This window comes from Hypanus sabinus, chromosome 4, assembly GCF_030144855.1.
Source record: "Hypanus sabinus isolate sHypSab1 chromosome 4, sHypSab1.hap1, whole genome shotgun sequence".
NCBI lineage: Eukaryota > Metazoa > Chordata > Chondrichthyes > Myliobatiformes > Dasyatidae > Hypanus > Hypanus sabinus.
The window spans coordinates 174,504,122-174,524,617 of NC_082709.1; the positions used below are offsets into that span (position 1 = coordinate 174,504,122).

Here is a 20,496-nt window from a genome sequence, read left to right on the forward strand (position 1 = left end):
TCCTATGCCTAGTCCCATCTACCTCCCCCAGACCATAGCCCTTTTGTCCATGTACTTATCCAAACTTCTCTTATATGTTATAACTGAGCCCAGATCTACAACTTCTCTCGGCAGCTCATTCCACACTTGAACCACCCTCTGAGTGGAAAAGATCCCCTTAAATATTTCACCTTTCACTCTACAATAGTTCTGGTCTCGCCCAACCCCTATAACAGGGGTTCCCGACTGGGGAAGGCTCCATGGAGTAAAGAAAGCTTGAGAACTTCTGCTCCATAAGATCCCTCCTCATTCTCCTGCACTCTAGGAATAAAGCCCTAACCTATTCAACTCAGGTCCTCAAGCCCTGGCAATGTACTTTAGTGGATAATATCCTAATCACTCATACAGTAGCCATACACTTTTACCATGTTTACTCATGAATCACCTAAGCACTTCGTGATAAAGAGGCAAACAGACTCTTTTACTTCATCATTTAATAGAATAGCTTGACAATTTCAGTGAAACCCTAAACTTATTACCTGGGTTAAAGGGAGTGTTGGTGCGTGGCCTAGTGGATAAACATCAGGTCTAGTGATCTGAAGGTCACCGGTTCGAGCCTCAGCTGAGTCAAGCGTATTGTGTCCTTGAGCAAGGCACTTAACAACACATTGCTCTGCGACACCGGTACTCGGGTCCTAGTGCCCTTCCCTTGAACAACATCGGTGGTGTGGAGCAGGGAAGGCCTGCAGCTTGGGCAACTGCCTGTCTCCCATACAACCCTGCCCAGGCCTGCGCACTGGAAACCTTCCAAGACGCAAATCCATGGTCTCACAAGACTAAAGGATGCCTATTAAAGGGATCCTAGAATGAAAGCCTTCATTACAATAGCCTCAGTCCTGCAATAACTTTCATTTTCTAACTCCTGAATTCATTGTTCAGAGTTCCACCACCCTTTAATGATAACAATGTTAGAACATAGAACAATACAGGCCCTTCAGCCCACAACGTTGTGATGACCCTTTAACCCGCTCCAAGGTCAATCTAAAGCTTCCCCCCCCCTGCATAGCCCTCCATTTTTCTTTCATTCACGAGCCTATCTACGATTCTCCTAAATCTTCCCAACTTATCTGCCTCTACCAGCATGATTGGCAGCATGTCCCATGCACTCACCACTCAGTGTAAAAAAGTTAACCTCTGACATCCTCCCGTCCCAATAGTGTGTTTTAAAAAGTGTCCAATAGAACACCAGCATTCTAAATAAATCATCTGAACAAAGTCATGGCTTTCTGTTCATTACCAATATATCGAGTTATAATTAGTATACACCACAATACTCTAATTCTAGCGTAGAAGATAATGTGCTTCTCTCCTGACAGTGGGTTTCACAAATTGTACTGGCACATATTCTCTCAGTCTTGTTCAAATCTTCACTTAACAAAAACCTTGGTGGCTCTTACACATTCATAGCTTTCTCTATTTTCAGCCTCCACATGTACAAAATGTCCTTCTCTCCTGACAGTGGGTTTCACAAATTGTACTGTCACATGTTCTCTCAGTCTCGTTCAAGCCTTCTCATAAAAACCTTGGTGACCCATCACACATTCATAGCTTTCTCTATCTTCAGCCTCCAGATGTGCAAAATCATTGCACCCATAGATAAGGTGGGTGCAGTCTTTTTCTCTGGGTTGGAGAATCAAGAACCAGAGGCCATAGGTTTATGGTGAGTCTGATAGGCTCAACTTTTTTTTTTATCCTTAGAGTGGCCAGTATATGGAATGAGATTCAGAGGACGTGATTGGGGCAGGGACATCACCAACATTTAAAAAGGTATTTGGACAGGTATGTAGAGCCTCAGGAGGGTAGGCTGAAGTCAGGCAGAGCAATAGTCATCCGGGACTCGATAGTTAGGGGACAGATAGGAGGTTCTGTGGCAGCAAAAGAGACGCCAGGATAGCGCGTTGCCTCCCAGGTGCTCGGGTCCAGGATGTCTCTGAGCGGTTGCAGAATATTCTTCAAGGGGACTGTGAGCAGCAAAAGGTCGTGGTCCATATTGGTACCAATGACATAGGCAGGAGAGTGGTCGAGGTCCTGCAAAGTAAATTTAGGGAGCTAGGAAGGAGGTAGAAGAGCAGGAACTCCAATGTGGTCACCTCCGGATCACTCCCGGTGCAACGAGCTAGGGAAGGTCAGAACAGGAAGATAGTGAAGATGAATGAGTGGCTGAGGAGATGAGTGGCTGAGTGCAGCGGGCAGGGTTTCAAGCTCTTAGATCACTTGGAGCCTTTTTTGGGGAAGGGATGACCTGTACAAATGGGACAGGTTGCCCCTGAACTGGAGGGGAACCAATATCCTGAGAGGGAGGTTTGCTAGTTCTGTTGGGGAGGGTTTAAACTAGGGATGCAAAGTGAAGAGGCAGAGAATGGGGCGGTTGGTGCACAAGTAGTGAGAGCTTGTGAGGACGGACAGGCAAGTGATGAAGCAAAGAAGCACTCAGCCAGATGGTTTGATATGTGTCTATTTTAATGCAAGGAGTATCATGAGAAATGTGTATATCTGCAAGAAAATGAATCTCAGGGTAGTGTACAGTAATATACATGCACTTTGATAATAAATTTACTTTGAACTTTGACCATTATGGATTAAGGTAAGCTTTCCCACTTTCCTACATGGATCTGTGGCTGTGGACTGAGAGTTATAGACAGTTTTCAGTTGGAACTGTATTCTGGAAATTGGGTCGAGGACTCTATAATATATTCTACAAAGCCACTAAACTGATGGGATGTTTCTCTCCAGTCCAAGCTGGATGTGAACTACATATGACCCTGTATTTGTGTATCTGCTCAGAAATTGCTTCAGTAATCAAACAAAACAGTCGTTCCTTTAAAGCCTGGAACCACTCCTTAATCCTTTTACTGACTTAACGCCCACAAAAGTTGAAAGACAAGTTTCTGAAGTAGGTGAAATGAAGTTTGCTCTTGAACTCACCTGTCATAGATCTCTGATCCCTCCTCTAGCCCTGGAAGCAATCCAGTAATGAATGCCTGAAGACTGGGATTTAAGGACTTTTGCAGAGGGAGGTAGTATTTCTCGTAAAGTCCAAGAAGCACTGGCTTCACTGACATTGCAGCATTGCCCAGCAGAGGAAACAGGCCGGAACTACAAGAGTATAAACAGAAATTAATTGTTCTGAAATTCGTTCATGTTACAAGCGAAGGGCTCGACTTGTACACTGCTCATACAAATCAAATCATTACCACGGTGCATTGAGGTAGGTCAAGGTAAAATGATAATAAAATGCAGAAGAAAGTGTAACAGCTACAATGAAAGCACTGTACAGGTGGACAATGCAATGCAAGGTCACAACAAGTTACAGTGAAGTCAAGAGTACATTCAATCGTACTTGGGACCCCTTCAAAAGTTTTCTAACAGTGGGAGTAGAAGCCGGGTGGTCCATACGGAGAAGAGGAGATGTCCAGGGTGGGCGGGGTCTTAAGCTTGGTCACCCTACCCCATGCACAACACTGAATATACCCTCTCACAAGCGGCCAATAGTGAGACCCAGAAATAAGTGTGAACCCAGCACAACACCAGCAATCACACTGCGAATCTATGCCAGGGGTCAAATTTCTGTTTTCAGGTTTACATTCAAATCCAAATTAAATTTCAGTTTTTTTTTTGTGTGTGTGTTTTTTTTTTAAACACATCTTAGTGAAGCAGAAACCAAGTGAGCATAGTTCCTGAAAAGCTGATTACAAATGGGGAAGGTCATAACTGACCACTGGAAGCATCTCATCCTGATCCACCTCGGCCTGGTGGGGCGACTGCTCCGCCCGAAGCCACGAGAAATTGGATACAGCTCGGACCATCAGGAAAAGCAGCCTCCCAACCATAATCAGAATCTGACTCAGATTTAGCATCGCTGACATACAGAATTGTGCATTTACCTTGGGCACTTACATATAGCTGGGGTGCCTTTGACTTTTACACAGTACTGTGGTAATTTTATGTATTGCACTGTACTCTAGCTGCATAAAAAATATTATGACATATGAGTGATTCTGATATGGGTCTCTATTGTAGGTTGAAAGTGGGAAAGGGGAGAAAGAGAGGAATCATGTTGAGAAAAGGGGGAAGGGAGAGGTGGGAAGCACCAGAGAGACCTTCTGTAATAATCAATAAACCAATCATTTGGAATCAAATGACCCTGCCTGGTGTCTCGGGGTCAGGTGTATCTGCACCCATGCCATCTCCTGGCCCTGGCACTCCCTCTCTCCGCTTGTCTCTCTCACCTTCTCGCATCACTCCACCCTCACCATTCCCAAAATCTTATGCTCCTGGCAGACCGACAAACTCTCTTTCCTCTCCACTTTGACAAATACAGTGCTGTGTGAGCGTTATAGGCACGCTAGTTATATATACGTACCTAAGCCCTTTGCAAGGTACTATATGTCGTGAAATGTGTTTTGTAGCAGCAGTACAGTGCAATACATTAAAAATGTTACAGGTTACAATATGAAATATAGTATTAAAAATCAATGAGATCAATAAGTAGAGAAAAATAGTAAGGTAGAGTTCATAGGGTCGTGGACTGTTTAGAAACAGCTCTATTTCTATATTTGACATCTCTTTTTTTCCCCCTTTCAAGGTTCTTTCGAAGACCCTGACATGGAGTTACATGCGACTTTGGTTCTTTGAGGAAATAGGACCCGCTCTCGGGGCCTCACGGCTGGCCGCTTTTCGATATGCCGAGGACGCGGCCCGGGAGACTAGCGCGCTTCAGGGTGGCTCTGGAGACGGGCTGATTCCAGGCCGGTGCCACCACCTGATGAGCTGGCTGCGTGCCCAGAGACCCGAGTTCTTTGGGCACAGAGCTCGGACAAAGCAACACAACAGACTTTTAACACCAAAAACCAGCGAGCTGTTTTGTTATGTCTCCCCTCTTGCTGTGAAATGGAGACACCTCTTTTTCCCTTATTAGGGAGAGAGAGAGAGCCTGAAATAAGTCGAATTACCAGTGAACGAGCAGTCTTTGGGGTACTGCAAGTCTGTGTCTTTATTGATGTTTTGCTGCACGTTTGAGTGCTCGGTGGGGGATACCAATACTTTTTTTGCTGGGGGGGGGGTCGTTGCTTTGCTGCTGTCTGTGCATAGGAGTGGGGAGCTGGGGGGGGCTTTGGGGTTCTAACATTTAACTGTCATTCATTTTTTGGGGCACTCCTCTTGTTTGTTGATGTTTGCAAAGAAAAAGAATTTCAGGATGTATATTGTATACATTTCTGACATTAAATGTATCTATTGAAACCTATTCAAATCTGACGGCGGAGGGGAAGAAGCTGTTCCTAAAATGTTGACTATGTGTCTTCAGGCTCCTGTACCTCCTCCCTAATGGCAGCAAAGAGAAGAGGGTAAGTCCGGGTGGTGAGGGTCTTTAATGATGAATCTTGCCTTCTTGAGGCATTATCTTTAGAACATGTTCTTGATAGTGGGGAGGTTAGTGCCCACGATAATGCTGGCTGTGTTTGCAACACTGCAGCCTTCCCCGATCCTGTGCAGTGGAGCCTGCGTACCAGACAGTGATGCGACCAGTCCGAATGATCCCACGGTACATCTGTGGAAATTTGCTACAGTCTTGGGGGACAAAACAAATCTCCTCAAACTCCTAATGAAACTCAAAGGCCTCTCCCACGTAGCCTGCTGAACTGAAGTATAACTTGGAACATCTGACAATAATAAACCAATTCCAATTATATTTTTATACAGGGCTTTTATCTACTGTACCTGTAAAAGAACAAGTCCTTGGCCAGCCATTTGGTTCCAATGATTTTAAATATGACTTCATAAGTTTCCAGTGCTTTCAGGTGGACACCAATGGGCAGTGCTGGGTGCAGGCATTGGGCTAGTCTTTTGCTGATGATCAGACGTTTCGGCAGGAGTGAGTACTTCAAGCTGCTCTGGAGTGCCTGCGCGTACAGAACAGGGTTGTTAATGTAGCAAGGTTGATAAAAGACCACAGAATTATTCATTCATAAATGCAAAGGATGAGATAACGCCATGGTAGTGTAGCAGTTAGCCTGGGGTGTTGGAGTTCAACTCCTGCTACCATCTGAAATGAGTTTGTATGCTCTCCCTGTGACCTGTTTCCTCCAGGTGCTCCGGTTTCCTCCCCCAGTGCCAGTTAGTCAGTCATTGTAAATTTTCCTGAGATTGGGGGGAGGTTAAATATGTGAGTTGATGGGTGGTGCGGTTTGTTGGGCCGGAACAGCCTGTATTTCAAAGTTTAAAAAAAAACCCTCAGCTTTCCCACGCAGTGTGCAATTAGTCTGGATATGTTAACAAAGGACAGTACAGGAACAAAGAACAGAACAGGAGCAGGCCCTTCTGTCCACATTGTCTGTTCTGAGCACAATGCCAAATTAAACTAATTTTCTTCTGCCTATATACATTCTATATCTCTCCATTCTCTGTAATTCATTAAATCCTCTTGAACACCACAACCAAATCTTCCATTACTAGCCCTACCAGACACCCACCAGTTGCTGTGTTAAAAAACTTGCCTCATATAGTACTGTGCAAATGAGTGCCCAAGACTTTTGCACAGTACTGTAATAATTTTATGCATTGCACTGTACTGCCGTCACAAAAAAAAACACATTTCATGACACGTGAGTGATGATAAACCTGATTTTGACATGGGTCTATATTGTGGACTGAGAGTTGGAAGGGGGCAGGGAGAGGGGAATCACGGTTGGGAAAAGAATAAGCAGAGAGGAGGGAGCGGGAAGCACCGGAGAGACAATCTATAGTGATCAATAAACAATTGTTTGGAACCAAATGCCCTTGCCTGGTGTCTCAGAGCCAGGTGTGTCTGCACCCATGCCACACAACACCCTGGCACTCCTTCTCTGCCACCTGTCCCACACCCCTCCCTCAGCACTCCATGGTTCCCATTCCAGACATCCTTTGCTCCTGCCAGATTTACAAACTCACTTCATATTAACAAATACAGTACTCTGCAAAAGTCTTAGGTACCCTAGCTGTATATATGCACAGTACTGTACATCTCCTTTAAGTTTTCTCCATCACACCTTAGAGCTACACTCTCCAGTACTGGACATTACTACCAATAGGAAATACATTTTGACCATCTACCCCGGGCCTCTCCTAATCCTAAACTCTGTCAGGTCTCCCTTCAGCTTCTGACTTGCCAGGAAGAAATCAGCCAAAGTTTGTCTAACCTCTCCTTCCAGTCAATACCCTCTAATCATTTACTTGATCAAATAATGCAGGGCGGGGACAACACCTGTGAAAAAAATGCATTTTCACCTTCCTCTTCCACCAGAATGGGACAAAATTATTGTGGATTGTAGGTCAAAAGCAGAAGCAAAGGAGAATTAATGAAATTTTGTGGGATTAATTGACAGTCTACATCTCCAGACAAGACTCCTTTGGTACAGAAACAATCCTGACAGCTACTCAACCACACAGAACAATATGGGCCCTTCAGCCCACAATGTTGCGCCAAGCTATATACCTTACTCCATGATTAATCTCACCCTACCCTCCAACACAGCCCAATACTTTCCTTTTTTTTACATCCATGTACTTATCTAGGAGTCTTTTAAATGTCCCTATTGTATCAGCCAATACTACCTTCCTCATCAGCACATCCCACGCACCCACCACTCCCCGTGAAGGAAAAAGACCTACCTCTGACATTTTCCCTAAACTTTCCCCCACTCACTTTAAACTGATGCCCTCTAGTAATGGCCATTGTCACCCTGGGGAGAAGACACTGGCTATTCACTCTCAGTCAAGTCAAGTTGAAGTTTAAGTTTGTTGTCATGCATCCATAGAGCATGCAGATCAACGTTATTCTGGACAACACAGTACACATAACTCACACACAGAACACAAAATAATATTACCGCTAATAGATTCACAAATAATGTGTATTTGTGACACAAGTTAGAAAACAAACAGTACAACACTACTGGTGCTTCAAGTGTGATGATATCTGGGTGGTGGTGGGGAGTTCAGTCGTCTCATGGTCTGTAGGAAGAAGCCGTTTCCCATCCTAACAGTTCTTGTCCTAATGCTACAGTACCTCCTGCCGGCTGGTAAGGGGGGTGGACAAGGAGATTGTTGGATGGATGGAAGGGATCATTGACAATACTAAGGGCCCTGAGTATACAGTGCTCCTGATAGATATTTCTGACGGCTGGAAGAGAGATCCCAATGATCTACTCAGCAGTCACCATAATCCTTTGTGGGGAGTTTCAGTTAGATGCCTTACAATTCCCGTATTTGACAGCAATGCAGCTGGTCGAGACACTCCTGACGATGCTCCTGTAAAAATTAGTTTGAATGGAGGGCGGTCTGGGAAGCTTCACCTCAATGTCCTCAGGAAGTGGAGATTCTGCTGACGAGGGAGGGGGCAAGATGGACTGTTCTGGTCACTCCCAGAAACATGGTGCTCCTAACTCTCTCCACAGATTAGGCGTTTACATGCAGTGAGGAGTGGGCATCCTGCACCTTCCGAAGGTCCACAATCACCTCCTTGGTCTTGTCCACATCGAGACTCAAGTTGCTGTGCTTGCACCATTCTGTCAGCTGCTTTAAACTCCTTTCTGAATGTCATCCTTCCGTTGCTGTTGATGAGACCAACCACTGTTGTGTCATCACTGAACTTGCTGATTAGGTTTGAACAGGATCTAGAAGTCCAGTCATGCACCAACAGTGTGAACAGCAGCAGGCTGAGCTTGCAGCCCCGGGGGCAAGGAAGGGTATGGGAGGAAATGGAGCGTAATGGAGCTAAAGATGTTTCTGCCAACACTGACCGACTCTGGCAATATTATGCACCTTTATCGAGTCTGTTCTTATTCTCCTGTACTCCAAAGGCAAAAGCCCTAACTCACTCAACCTTTCCTCATAAGACACGCTCCCTAATCCAGGCAGCATCCTGGTCAGCGTCCTCTGCGCCTTCTGAAAAGCTTCCACATCTCTTCTGTGTAATGAGGTGACCAGAACTGAACACAATATTCCAAATGTGATGTAACCAGAATTTTATTAAGGTACAACATTAACTCACGCTCTTGACTGACTGACACAGCTAGCAAACCACACGCCTTCTTAAGCACCCTGTCAACCTGCATAACAACTGAGAGGTCCATGGACTTGGACTTCAAGATCCTGATGTTCCTCCACACTGCGAAGAAACCTGCTGATAACCTTGTTCCCTGCCTTCAAATTCCATCTTCCAAAGTATATCACTTTGCACTTTTCAGAATTGAACTCCGTCTGTCATTTCTCCTCTGAGCTCGCAGTGTCAAATATCCTTTATAACCTTCAACAACCTTCTACACCATCCACAGCACCACCAACCTTTGTCATCTGAAAACTTGCTAGCCCACCTTTCCACTTCCCCATCCAGGTCATTTATAAAACTAAGAGTCGAGTGGTCCCAGAGCATCTCCCTCTGGAACACCACCAGTCACCGACTTCTAGACAGAATACACTCTGTCTACTATCACCCTCTTGCCTTCAGTCCTGAATCAACACAGCCAAATTTACATGGATCCCATGCCTCATAGCTTTCTGGAACCCCGTTACAACACCTTACACCGTGTTGCTACCATCAGGAAGAAGGTATATATACACTTACTACAATTCAGTCTTATTTTCCTATTATTTATTATTGCATTGTACTACTACCGCAAAGACAACCAATTTCACAACATATGCTGGTGGCATTAAACTTGATTCTGATCAACTGCTCTGCCTTCATCAACTGGAGTTGTCACCTCCTTGAAACACTCAATCAGGCTCATGAGGCACAACCTGCCCTTCACAAAACCATGCTGACTATTCCTAATAAGATTATGCTTCTCCAAATGCTCATAACTCCTGTCCCTAAGAATCTTCTCCATTAGTTTGCCCACCACTGACATGAATATGATTGGTCAAGTCCAATCCGATTAATTATCACTCAGTCTTTGCCTAACCAAAGTGATGGAAGATGCAATTAATAGTGCTATTATAACAATTATTTGACTAATGCGTAGTCTGGGTTTTACCAGAGCAACTTCTCTTCTGACATGCACCAATGAGTTGAGTTGAGTTTCAGATGTGTTGAAGGAGCAAATACCCTTGATTCCCAGGAAGCAATTGACCGAGTGTGACATCAAGGAGCCCAGCTCAAAGAGAAGTCATTGGGCACCATGAAGAATGCTTTCTAATGGGTGTAGGTACTAGAGATCAGTCATTCCACGAGAGTGCCCAAAGCCTGAATATCTTCAGTTCGAGGCCTGGTGTTCTAGATTCCTTCAGCAGCAAGTCTGGAGTTGGAGGCCTGCTGTACAGTTATCTACAGCCCTGTGGTTGATGCTGAGAATTGTGGAGTCAGGGTTGAATCAGAAGCCCAGAAGTCAAGGCCTGGGTCTATGAATCTCTGTGAGTCCTTGGGGTGGTCAAAGGCCCGAGACTAAATCCAAGTACACTAGATGCTAAAGAAGGGGTCCCTCTTGGGTTTAGAGGGCTGTGTATGTGGATGGGTGGGAGGGAAAACTGGGGTTTGCTTTTGCTGTTGTTGTTTTATTGCTTGTTGTGTTCTGTTGTTCTGTGGGCATGTTGTGTCAGCACCAGAATGTGAGGTGACACTTGCCAGCTGACCCTAGCACACCAGTTTGGTTGCTAATGCAAATGACACAATTGTCTGTATGCTTCAATGTACACGTGATAAATAAACTTGAATCTTGAATCTACGTCAGTGGCTGCCCTTCCATTACCAGATCAGAAGTGGGGATATTTGCAAATGAGTGCATAATATTTACTCCATTTGCAACGTTTCAGCAAGTCCTCATCTGCATGCACCAATACCCAGACAGCTTCGGGCCTGGTAATGAAGGAAAGGCCATTACCGAATGGCAAGGACCGATTACTATGGCTGTAGAATGCTCAGAACTATCTCCACAGGAATGGAAATGGGTTCATCTGTCTGGAATTATTACACAAACATCAGGCATTACCCATAGAAATTTAAGGCCATTATATCTTGACAGAAAGTTCTGCCAGTCTAAATTCAGTGGCCACTAAATTTAGGTACCTCCTATATGTTCATGGTCTTCTGCTGCTATAGTCTAGCCACTTCAAGGTTCGATGTGTTTTTGTGTGTACAGAGACACTCTTCTGCACACCACTGTTGTAATATGTGGTTATTTGAGATACTGTTACCTTCCTGTCCACTTGAACCAGTCTGGCCATTCTCCTCTGACCTCTCTCATTAATCAGGTGTTTGTAGTCACAGAACTGCTGCCCCTTGGAATTTTTCTGTCTTTCCACGCTGTTCTCTGTAAAACCTAGAGACTGTTCTGTGTGAAAATCCCAGCAGATCAGCAGTTTCTGAGTCACTCAAACTATCCCAGCTGGCACCAATCATTCCACAGTCAGAGTCACTTAAGTCACATTCTGTTGTTTGGTCTGAACGACAACTGAATCATTTGACCACATCCACATGCTTTTAAGCATCGAGTTGCTGTCACGTGATTGGCTTATTAGATACTTGCATTAACAGGTACACCTAACACCGAGTGTACACAGTCAACTTCACTCAAAGGATCACAAACACTAGGGAAAAAGCAGTCAAGGCCACACGCACTTACAGGATTAGATTTAAGGAGCACTTCAGTCTAAATCAAACACTGAAAACCTCTGAGTTCCTCCCTTCTGTGGGCCTAGATACTGCTGTTGAATTTTGAAATACTCCTAAGAAGGGATACGTACATGCCCTCAACCAGTTATAACCATACTTACCACAAAATTACCACAGTAATATTAAATTTGTATCAATAGTATTGAATGGAAAAGCTGACAAAAAGTAGGCCCTTTCATATAAAGACATCAAAGCTCACCTTGATAAGCTTTCCCAGTGACGAGATAAGATCTGCCCATTCACTGGATGACTCAAAATTCTTCAAAGCTTTGTCGATTGTAGCAGAATAACTTCTGTATCTGTAATCATTGATCAAGTTCAGCTCTTCCTGATCCATCTCCTTCTCATTGTAGCTCACTTAATCTTGGGCACAAGAGACAACAGCAGGTCAGTTTAATGATATGACTATCAGGTGATGCACATAAATATTAAACAGACATTTCAAAGTTAGCTCCAGATATCTCGGTTACTCCCTAGGAAAACAATGAGGTATAAAACTGCATTTACTTCCACAGATTTTCGACAGCTGTTTCCGGGTTTAATTAACATGGGTGCATCACTGTTAAACCATAGACTGGTTTAATTTTCAACAGACCTGAGAAACAGTCTGCTTATTCCTCTCCATTAATTTGGTGGTGGTGGGGGGGGGGGGGGGGGGGTCCCAACCATTTTTATGCCATGAGGCCTTACCATTAACTGAAGGGTCCATGAACCCCAAGTTGGGAAACCCTGCTGCCTGACCTGCTCAGATCCTCCAGTATTTTGTGCGTTTCCAGCATCTACAGAATCTTGTGTTAATTTTCAACAAGTTGGTTTTATGCCATCCTGCACCGCAAGTCAATTCAAAATCAACCTGTTGGAAATTAAACCATTCTCTCTGGGCTGTTGCCATGAGTTCACTAGATATTGAATTACTCTGCCTGGTATCAGATGTGGCAAAGGCCTTGGCAACATGCAGACTTTGGGTGTTCCTCAATTTTCACAGGAGGATTCAAATAAATACTGACATCAGTCAGAGGAATTGGAAGTTAACACATAGTGAAACAAAATACACCACTTGTTAACCAAATGAATTTCAAACTTGAACCAAACAGCAAAAGGAAAACAGAGGGTTTATGAAGCCTCTATAAGCGTAGTGGTTAGCACAACACTTTACACCAGTGATCCAGGTTCAATTCCCACACGCTGCCCATAAGGAGTTTGTACATTCTCCCTGTGACCACATGGGTTTCCTCTGGGTGCTCCAGTTTCCTCCCACAGTCCAAAGACGTACCAGTTGATAGATTAATTAGGCATTGTAAATGCTCCTGTGCTCCAAAGGGTCACAGGCACATTTATTATCAAAGTATGTATGCAGTATACAACACGGAGATCTGTCTTCTCCAGACAGCCACGAAACCAAGAAAACAATGGATGCCATTCAAAGAAAAACATCAGCCCCCACCCCCTCCCAACGCCGGGACACACACAAAAAAAACCACACAAACTGCAACAGGAAGGTCAACCCCCAAACCCCCCACGCAAAAGATGTGCAAACAGCAACAAGAACATCAAACCCCAAACCTCCCCCTCATGGGGAAAAAAACTTAACAATTCACACAAACTGCAACAAAAAAGAAAGGGCGAAAATGCAGAGTATAAAAACTAAGTTGGAAAAAGTCCAATTTGAACTCAGCCCGCCTATCAACGCAGAACTGTGGTAACATTGAGGGGGAGAGAGAGAGAGAGAGAGATCACTCAAATTCAGAGGCCTTCCCTCAGGAGGAGCAAGCGAGAGATTAGGTGGGTTTCCTCCAGGTGCTCTGATTTCCTGCCACAATCCAAAGATGTACCAGTTGGTAGTCTAATTGGTCATTGTAAATAGACCTGCAATTAGTCTAGGATTAAATCAGGGGATTGCTGGTTGGCATGGCTTGACGGGAAAGAATGGCCGATCCCGCGCCGTATCTATATAAATAAATAAATAAAACTTTACCACGCGGCTCTTGAATGCAATCCTTGCTCTACTTTCATCTGGACTGAAAGATAAATAGGAGACAGCCAGAAAAAAAAGAGATTAGGGAAAGGGGAGGTGCAAGTATGAAGGGGCAGTGCAAGAACTGACAGGTGATAGGTAGGTTCAGTTGAGTGTAGGTGATAGCCAGGTGGAGGAGGGGAGTGTGGAAATGGTGACAGAGGCTGAGAGGTAACTGCTGGAGGCAACAAAGGGCTGAACATAATGGAAGTGAGGAGGTGGATGATGAGGTACCTGGTGAGTGATGAGGTACCTGGTGAATGAAGGAGGAACTGAGTAGATCATAAAGAGAGGGGGAAAAAAGAGGATTGCAGTGAGGGGTGGGGGGTGGGGGGCAGGCATCTCACTAGAAAATGGAAAATTCAAAGTTCATTCCAACGGGATATGGACTATCCTGGAGGAATGAGATGCTGTTTATGTAGTTTGTGTTCAGGTTCACCCTTGCAGACTGAGGACAGAGTGTGAGAGTGGGGAGGGGAATTAAAATCAATGGAGAGTAAAGATGTCGGACAGAACAATTGGAAGTCAACACAGTGAAAGAAAACACATCAATTATTAACCAGATGGAGTTCCGAATTTTAACTGCACTCTCTGTTGTAGTTTTGTTATTTTTCCTTCTCTTTCGAAGGCAGTGAGTCACATGGAGCTGCAATTCCAAAGTAACTCTTCATAAACGAGCTTTAATCATTTTAGTAGAATTAGACTGCCATTTGGCCCCTCAAACCTGTCCCACATTCGACAGGACTGCGACTCATCTGTGGACAACTCCATTTCCGTGTCAGTTCCCCATAACCCTCAATCTTTCAAACGTTCATCTATTTTCACCTTAAATATATCTAGTGACCTAGTCTCCACCATCCTGGGGAACAGAAGATTCACCACCCTCAGAATTTTCTACACACCTCAGTTTTAAATGACCAGCCCCTTCGAGTCACACTTCATAGAAAAGTACAGCACAGAAACAAGCCCTTCAGCCCATTTAGTCTGTGCCGAACCATTTAAACTGCCCACACCTGATATGCAATTATGTCCCTTCATTCATGACTCTCTCACGAGTAGAAACAACTCAGCCCTTTCAAGCCCTCCTAGGATCTTGTATGTTCAATAGTTCCATTTACTATCGGAGAATATATACAATATACAACCTAAAATTCTTACTCTCCACAGACATCCACAAAACAGAAGAAACCCCCAAAGAATAAATGAGAGAAGAACGTGAGAATCCCAAAGCCTCCCCCTAAATCCCTTACTCTTCTGAGCTCCAAAGAGTACAAAGCCATGTTGTCTGGCCTCTCTTGATCGGACAATCTTCTCACCCAGAGAAATTAGCCAGAGTCAATAACATCTGTTGATGTTTCATGGAGGGGTCTTAAATACACTGGCAAACACATCACATGAGACCTGAAGCTCCTCGGCATTGAGCTGCTCTCAATAGAGAATGCACCAAGGACGTTACCAGGGCTGGGCTGCTTAAGCAATACAACGAAGCTTGAAAGACTGAAATTTTAATTTATGCTGACGTGTAGGAGGTTGAAGAGTGAGTTTATAGAATTAGATAAACTTGTGAGGGGCATAATAAGGAGGATGGCCACTAACATTTTTCCTCCAGAATGGGGGTGGGGGGAAGAACGCACACAAAATGCTGGAGGGACTCCTCAAGTCAAGCAGCATGTAGGGAAGAGAATACACAGTTGTCATTTCAAGCCAAGACCCTTTATCAGGACTGGAAAGGAAGGGGACAGGAGCTAAAATAAGGTGAAGGAAGGAGGAGGAGTACCAGCAGGCCAGTGATAGGTGAGGGGGAAAGTGAGTGGGTGGGTGAGTGAGGGGGAGAGGGGATGAAGTAGGAAACTGGGAGGTAATAGATGGAAGAGGTACGGAGCTGAAGAAGAAGAAATCTAATAGGAGAGGACAGTAGACCATGGGTGAAAGAAAAGGTGGAGGCGCACCAGAGGAAGATAATGGGCAGGTGAAAGGGTGATAGGGTAATCAGAAAAGGAAATGGAAAAAGAGAGATGGGGGGGGGGGGGAAGAAATTACCAAAAGTTGGAGAAATTGATGTTGATGCCATCAGGTTGGAGGCTACCATATGAGGTGTTGCTCTGTCAACCACAGTTTGGCCACATCATGGCAGTAGAGGAGGCCATGGAGAGACATGTCAGAATGGGAACAGGAAGTCGTATTGAAGTAATAGATCCTGCTTTCTGTGGCGGACAGAGCCAAAAAACTGGAGAGTGTAGGTTTAAGGTAAATGGAGAGGAAATTTAATGGGGACACAAGGGACAACTCTTACCACTCAGAGGATGGTGGGAAAATGGATCGAGCAGCCAGAGGCAGTGGTACAGGAGGCACAATCAACATCTAGAAGGTGTTTATACAGATAAATGGGTGGACAGGTTTAGATTCCGAAAGGAGTTCCCAACCTTTTTTATGCCATGGACCAATATCATTAAGCAAGGAGTTCATGGACCCCAAGTTGGGAACTTCTGATTAAGAAGAATATGGGCCAAACACAATAAAAAGGAACTAGCTCACAAAGGCACCTGGTAGGAATGGATGTTGGGCCAAAAAGGCCTGACATAGCGTGATGTAACTATGAATTTATGAATCCAATGTGTAAATATGGCTGAGTCCTAAACATATCGTATCTACTGGGACTAAGCGTTCCATTAACAGTAGCTTTTCATGTCACATGCAACCAGCTGTCGTCAGCAATACACCCACAACTACACAATCACCTTTGATTGACAGGAAATAAAAATGTCCTTGTCACCATCTTAACTCTGTTAATGTGGAATGCTGCAAGTCTGATCCACAGATTTACTGGCAGACAGCGGGGCCTCCGTTGTAGCGAGGGTCAGACCTCAAGCCACCGCGTTGCCTGTTTACAACCATCTGGGAGAGATATGGCTGTGTCCGCCGGAGGTGGTGTGGCATTGACGTCCAAGCTGGAGTAAGTGCTGCCCCCAGTGGTCACTTGGCAGAGTAGAAGCTATATTGTGCAAGCTGCAGACTGCTGCAACACTCACGGTCTCAGGGTCTTGGACTGCATTTTTGTTTTGAGTGATTGTATTTTACTGCTGTCCTATATGTGCTATATGTGCCCAGTGCTGTGTGTGACTGTTAATACTATGTTTTGCCCCCTTGCCCTGGAGTAACACTGTTTCATTTGGCTAAACTCATAGGTATTCATGTGTGGTTGAATGACACTTAAAATTGAACTTTTTAAGGTCATTTACCACAAGCATCAAGTGAAGCAGCCTCTGCAATGCAACACCATTAATTACTACCAGTAAAGTCCACATTACTAAATGACTGCTTTTACAAGTACAAAGAGTTCTGCAATTTCAACTTTATAAATACACATTGAGTCAACAGATCCTTATGGGCTGTACCTGATGCAATAATGGTTTATGCTAGTACAGTTACTTTAATCTTAAAAAAAATAATTGCCCTATGTTTTGGTATATTACAACCAGAACAATTTGCACAATATTGAGGAACACGAGTCTGTGTTCAGGACAAGATGAAAAACTCAAATATAAAATGAACAAAAGATCAATTTGAAAGCCATGGAGATCTCTTGGAATCCTAGATGCCTAAATTCTTACTCACAGATACTTCAATTGATCCCACCACTATGATTTTTTTAAATTGGAAAATCATTGTTCGGAGGTCTAGAAGCCAAAACCCAGAGACTGGAGACTGGAAGCCCCCTACCCATATGTGGGTGGGTGGGAGGGAGGGAGGAAAAGGGTTTGTTTTGTTGCTTGTCGTGTTCTGTGTTGTCTGACCGAGCATTATGGGCACACTATGTTGGCACCAGAATGTGTGATGGCAGTTGTGGGCTGCCCTCAGACCATCCTTGGGTATCATGGTTGTTAACACAAATGTGGCATTTCATGGTATGTTTTGATGTACACCTGATAAATAAATTAATCAGAATCTGAATTTCCAATTTCCTTTGTGTCCCCGTTACATTTATAAAAAACAAGCTGATCTTAAAAAATCCTAACTAGAGTCCCGGAGACGGGCAACAAGCTTTCTGATTTAGTAACAAGGTTAAAAATGGTAAAAACACTGCAGTTCCAAGATTATTCTCTGGGTAAGTTAACTTACCTAACAAGGTAAATTACTTTGAAATGTTTTTCTCTGTTTTATCTAACTCAAATGAACTCACCTCCACCCATTAATTCAACAGTAACTCAGTAATAAATAACCTATCTGTTCAATAATTATCAATGATCCACCAGAATTCCCTACACCTCACTTTCTGATCTGGATAACCTCACTCACCACAACCCAACCTACAGGCTTCACTTTCAAAGACTTTTTGCAACTCAAGTTTTTTTTAATTTGCATGATTTGTCTTTTGTTAATTGGATTGTCAATCTGCTTATGTATGACTTTTTCCACAGATTCTATTGTATTTCATTATTTTACTGCAAATACCTGCAAGAAAAAAATACTATTTTATTTATTTGGGCATACAGCGCAGAGTAAACCCTTGGGGCCCTTCGAGCCACACCACTCCCAGCAACCCTGATAAACCCGATTAATACTAACCTAATCAGAGGACAATTTACAATGTCCAATTAACCTACTCAATATGTCTCTGGACTAGGGGGAGAAAACCCACGGATACTTACTTTAATAATAAATTTTACTTGAACTCTGACTTTTTGACCATCTTATCCTGCTTTTAAAAAGGTGCTTCTGTTTATCATCAGGGTGAGCTGGGTGATTATTAAGAGAAAAAAATGGCATAAATGCACTTCAGGTGACCTCTGAACTTAGTGCTACTGGAGCAGAAGCAGGAAGGTCAGAAACCAGCCATACGCCATCCTGACACTTCAATCGTAATGCAGCCCACCTTGTTGGTGAGTTTACAGTCAAGAAAAGGAGAGGGCTCGGCTGTGGTCATCCAGCCCCTTCCAGATCCTCAACAGGGCTGAGCAAATCACGGCCAATAGTTTGGGCTGCCATTGCTCGCGGAAACAAGTTACCGTTCAAGAGCAGGAGTACAGGGGAAAAGGGAGAAAACAATTTTCAACCCAAATAAACAGGAGGGAGCGAAGCTGATTGAATGGCTCCAATGGGCGGCCAGCATAGATCTGATGAGCTGAATTGCCTCGCATCCACAAAACAATTTAGTTATAAAAGTAAGAAAAGCTGAAAATTCTACCATCTACAAACCCCATTTCCAGAAAAGTTGGGATATTTTCCAAAATGCAATAAAAACAAAAATCTGTGATATGTTAATTCACGTGAACCTTTAATTAACTGACAAAAGTACAAAGAAAGATAGTGAAAGATTTTCAATAGTTGTACTCACCAACTTAATTGTATTTTGTAAATATACACAAATATAGAATTTGATGGCTGCAACACACTCAACAAAAGTTGGGACAGAGGCATGTTTACCATTGTGTTACATCACCTTTCCTTTTAATAACACTTTTTAATCATTTTGGAACTGAGGATACTAATTGTAGTAGATTTGCAATTAGAAATTTTATCTATTCTTGCTTGATGTAAGACTTCAGCTGCTCAACAGTCCGTGGTCTCCATTGTCTGATTCTCCTCTTCATGATGCGCCATACATTTTCAATAGGAGATAGATCTGGACTGGCAGCAGGCCAGTCAACCACACACACTCTGTGTCTACAAAGTCACGCTGTTGTGGCCCGTGCAGAATATGGTCTGGCATTGTCCTGCTGAAATAAGCATGGACGTCCCAGGAAGAGACATTGCCTTGATGGCAACATATGTCTTTCTAAAATCCTAATATATGTCTGAGAGTCAATGGTACCTTCACATACATGCAACTCACCCATGCTGTGGGCACTGATGGACCCCCGATACCGTCACAGATGCTGGCTTCAATCAGGATGGTTGTTTTCATCTTTGGCACAGAGAATTCGACACCCATTTTTTCCGAACACTAGCAGAAATGTAGACTCATCTGACCACAGTCTTTCGGTCCATCTGAGATGAGCTCGGGCCCACAGAACTTGCCGGCGTTTCTGCATAGAGTTGATGTATGGCTTCCTCCTTGCATAATACAGTTTCAAGTTGCATTTCTGGATGCAGCGACGGACTGTGTTAAGTGACAATGGTTTTCCGAAGTACTCCCGAGCCCAGGTGGCTATAATTGTCACATTAGCATGACAGTTTCTTAGGCAGTGCCGCCTGAGGGCTCGAAGATCACGCGCATTCAACAGCGGTTTCCGACCTTGCCCTTTATGCACTGAGATGTCTCTGAATTCTCTGAATCTTTTCACACTATTATGTACTGTAGATGTTGAAAGACCTAAATTCTCTGCAATCTTGCACTGGGAAATGTTCCTTTTGAATTGACTAACAATTCTCTCACGGATTTTGGCACAACGAGGTGGGCCACGACCCATCCTTGCTTGCAAAGACTGAGCCTTTGATGGACGCTACTTGTATACCCAATCATGATACCTCACCTGCTACCAATTAGCCTGCTTAACGTGGAGTCTTCCAAACCGGTGTTACTTGAATATTCTGTGCACTTTTCAATCTTATTTTAACTCTGTCCCAACTTTTGTTGAGTGTGTTGCAGCCATCAAATTCTAAATTTGTGTATATTTACAAAATACAATTAAGTTGGTCAGTAAAACTATTGAAAATCTTTTCTTTTTACTTTTGTCAGTTAAATAAAGGTTCATGTGAATTAACACATTTTTGTTTTTATTGCATTTTGGAAAATATCCCAACTTTTCTGGAAATGGGGTTTGTATTTCTCTGCATGTTCAACTTCAGAAAATCA

At 43.7% G+C, this 20,496-nt stretch overlaps 1 protein-coding gene across 3 annotated transcripts in view; it reads right to left on the bottom strand.

The window, feature by feature from the left end:
• dop1b (DOP1 leucine zipper like protein B) overlaps positions 1-20,496 on the bottom strand; it is a 204,075-nt gene that overhangs the window by 167,366 nt on the left and 16,213 nt on the right. For 2 of the 3 annotated variants that reach the window (XM_059968854.1, XM_059968855.1), the window contains exons 2-4: positions 11,886-12,049; positions 5,758-5,939; positions 2,965-3,135 (exon numbers count right to left, since the gene is read on the bottom strand). In XM_059968854.1, coding sequence (XP_059824837.1) covers positions 2,965-3,135; positions 5,758-5,939; positions 11,886-12,023 — 491 coding nt within the window. In that variant the 5' untranslated portion in view covers positions 12,024-12,049. Of the gene's footprint in view, positions 1-2,964; positions 3,136-5,757; positions 5,940-11,885; positions 12,050-20,496 lie in introns of those variants that run through there. The other variant, XM_059968856.1, reaches the window with a different exon arrangement.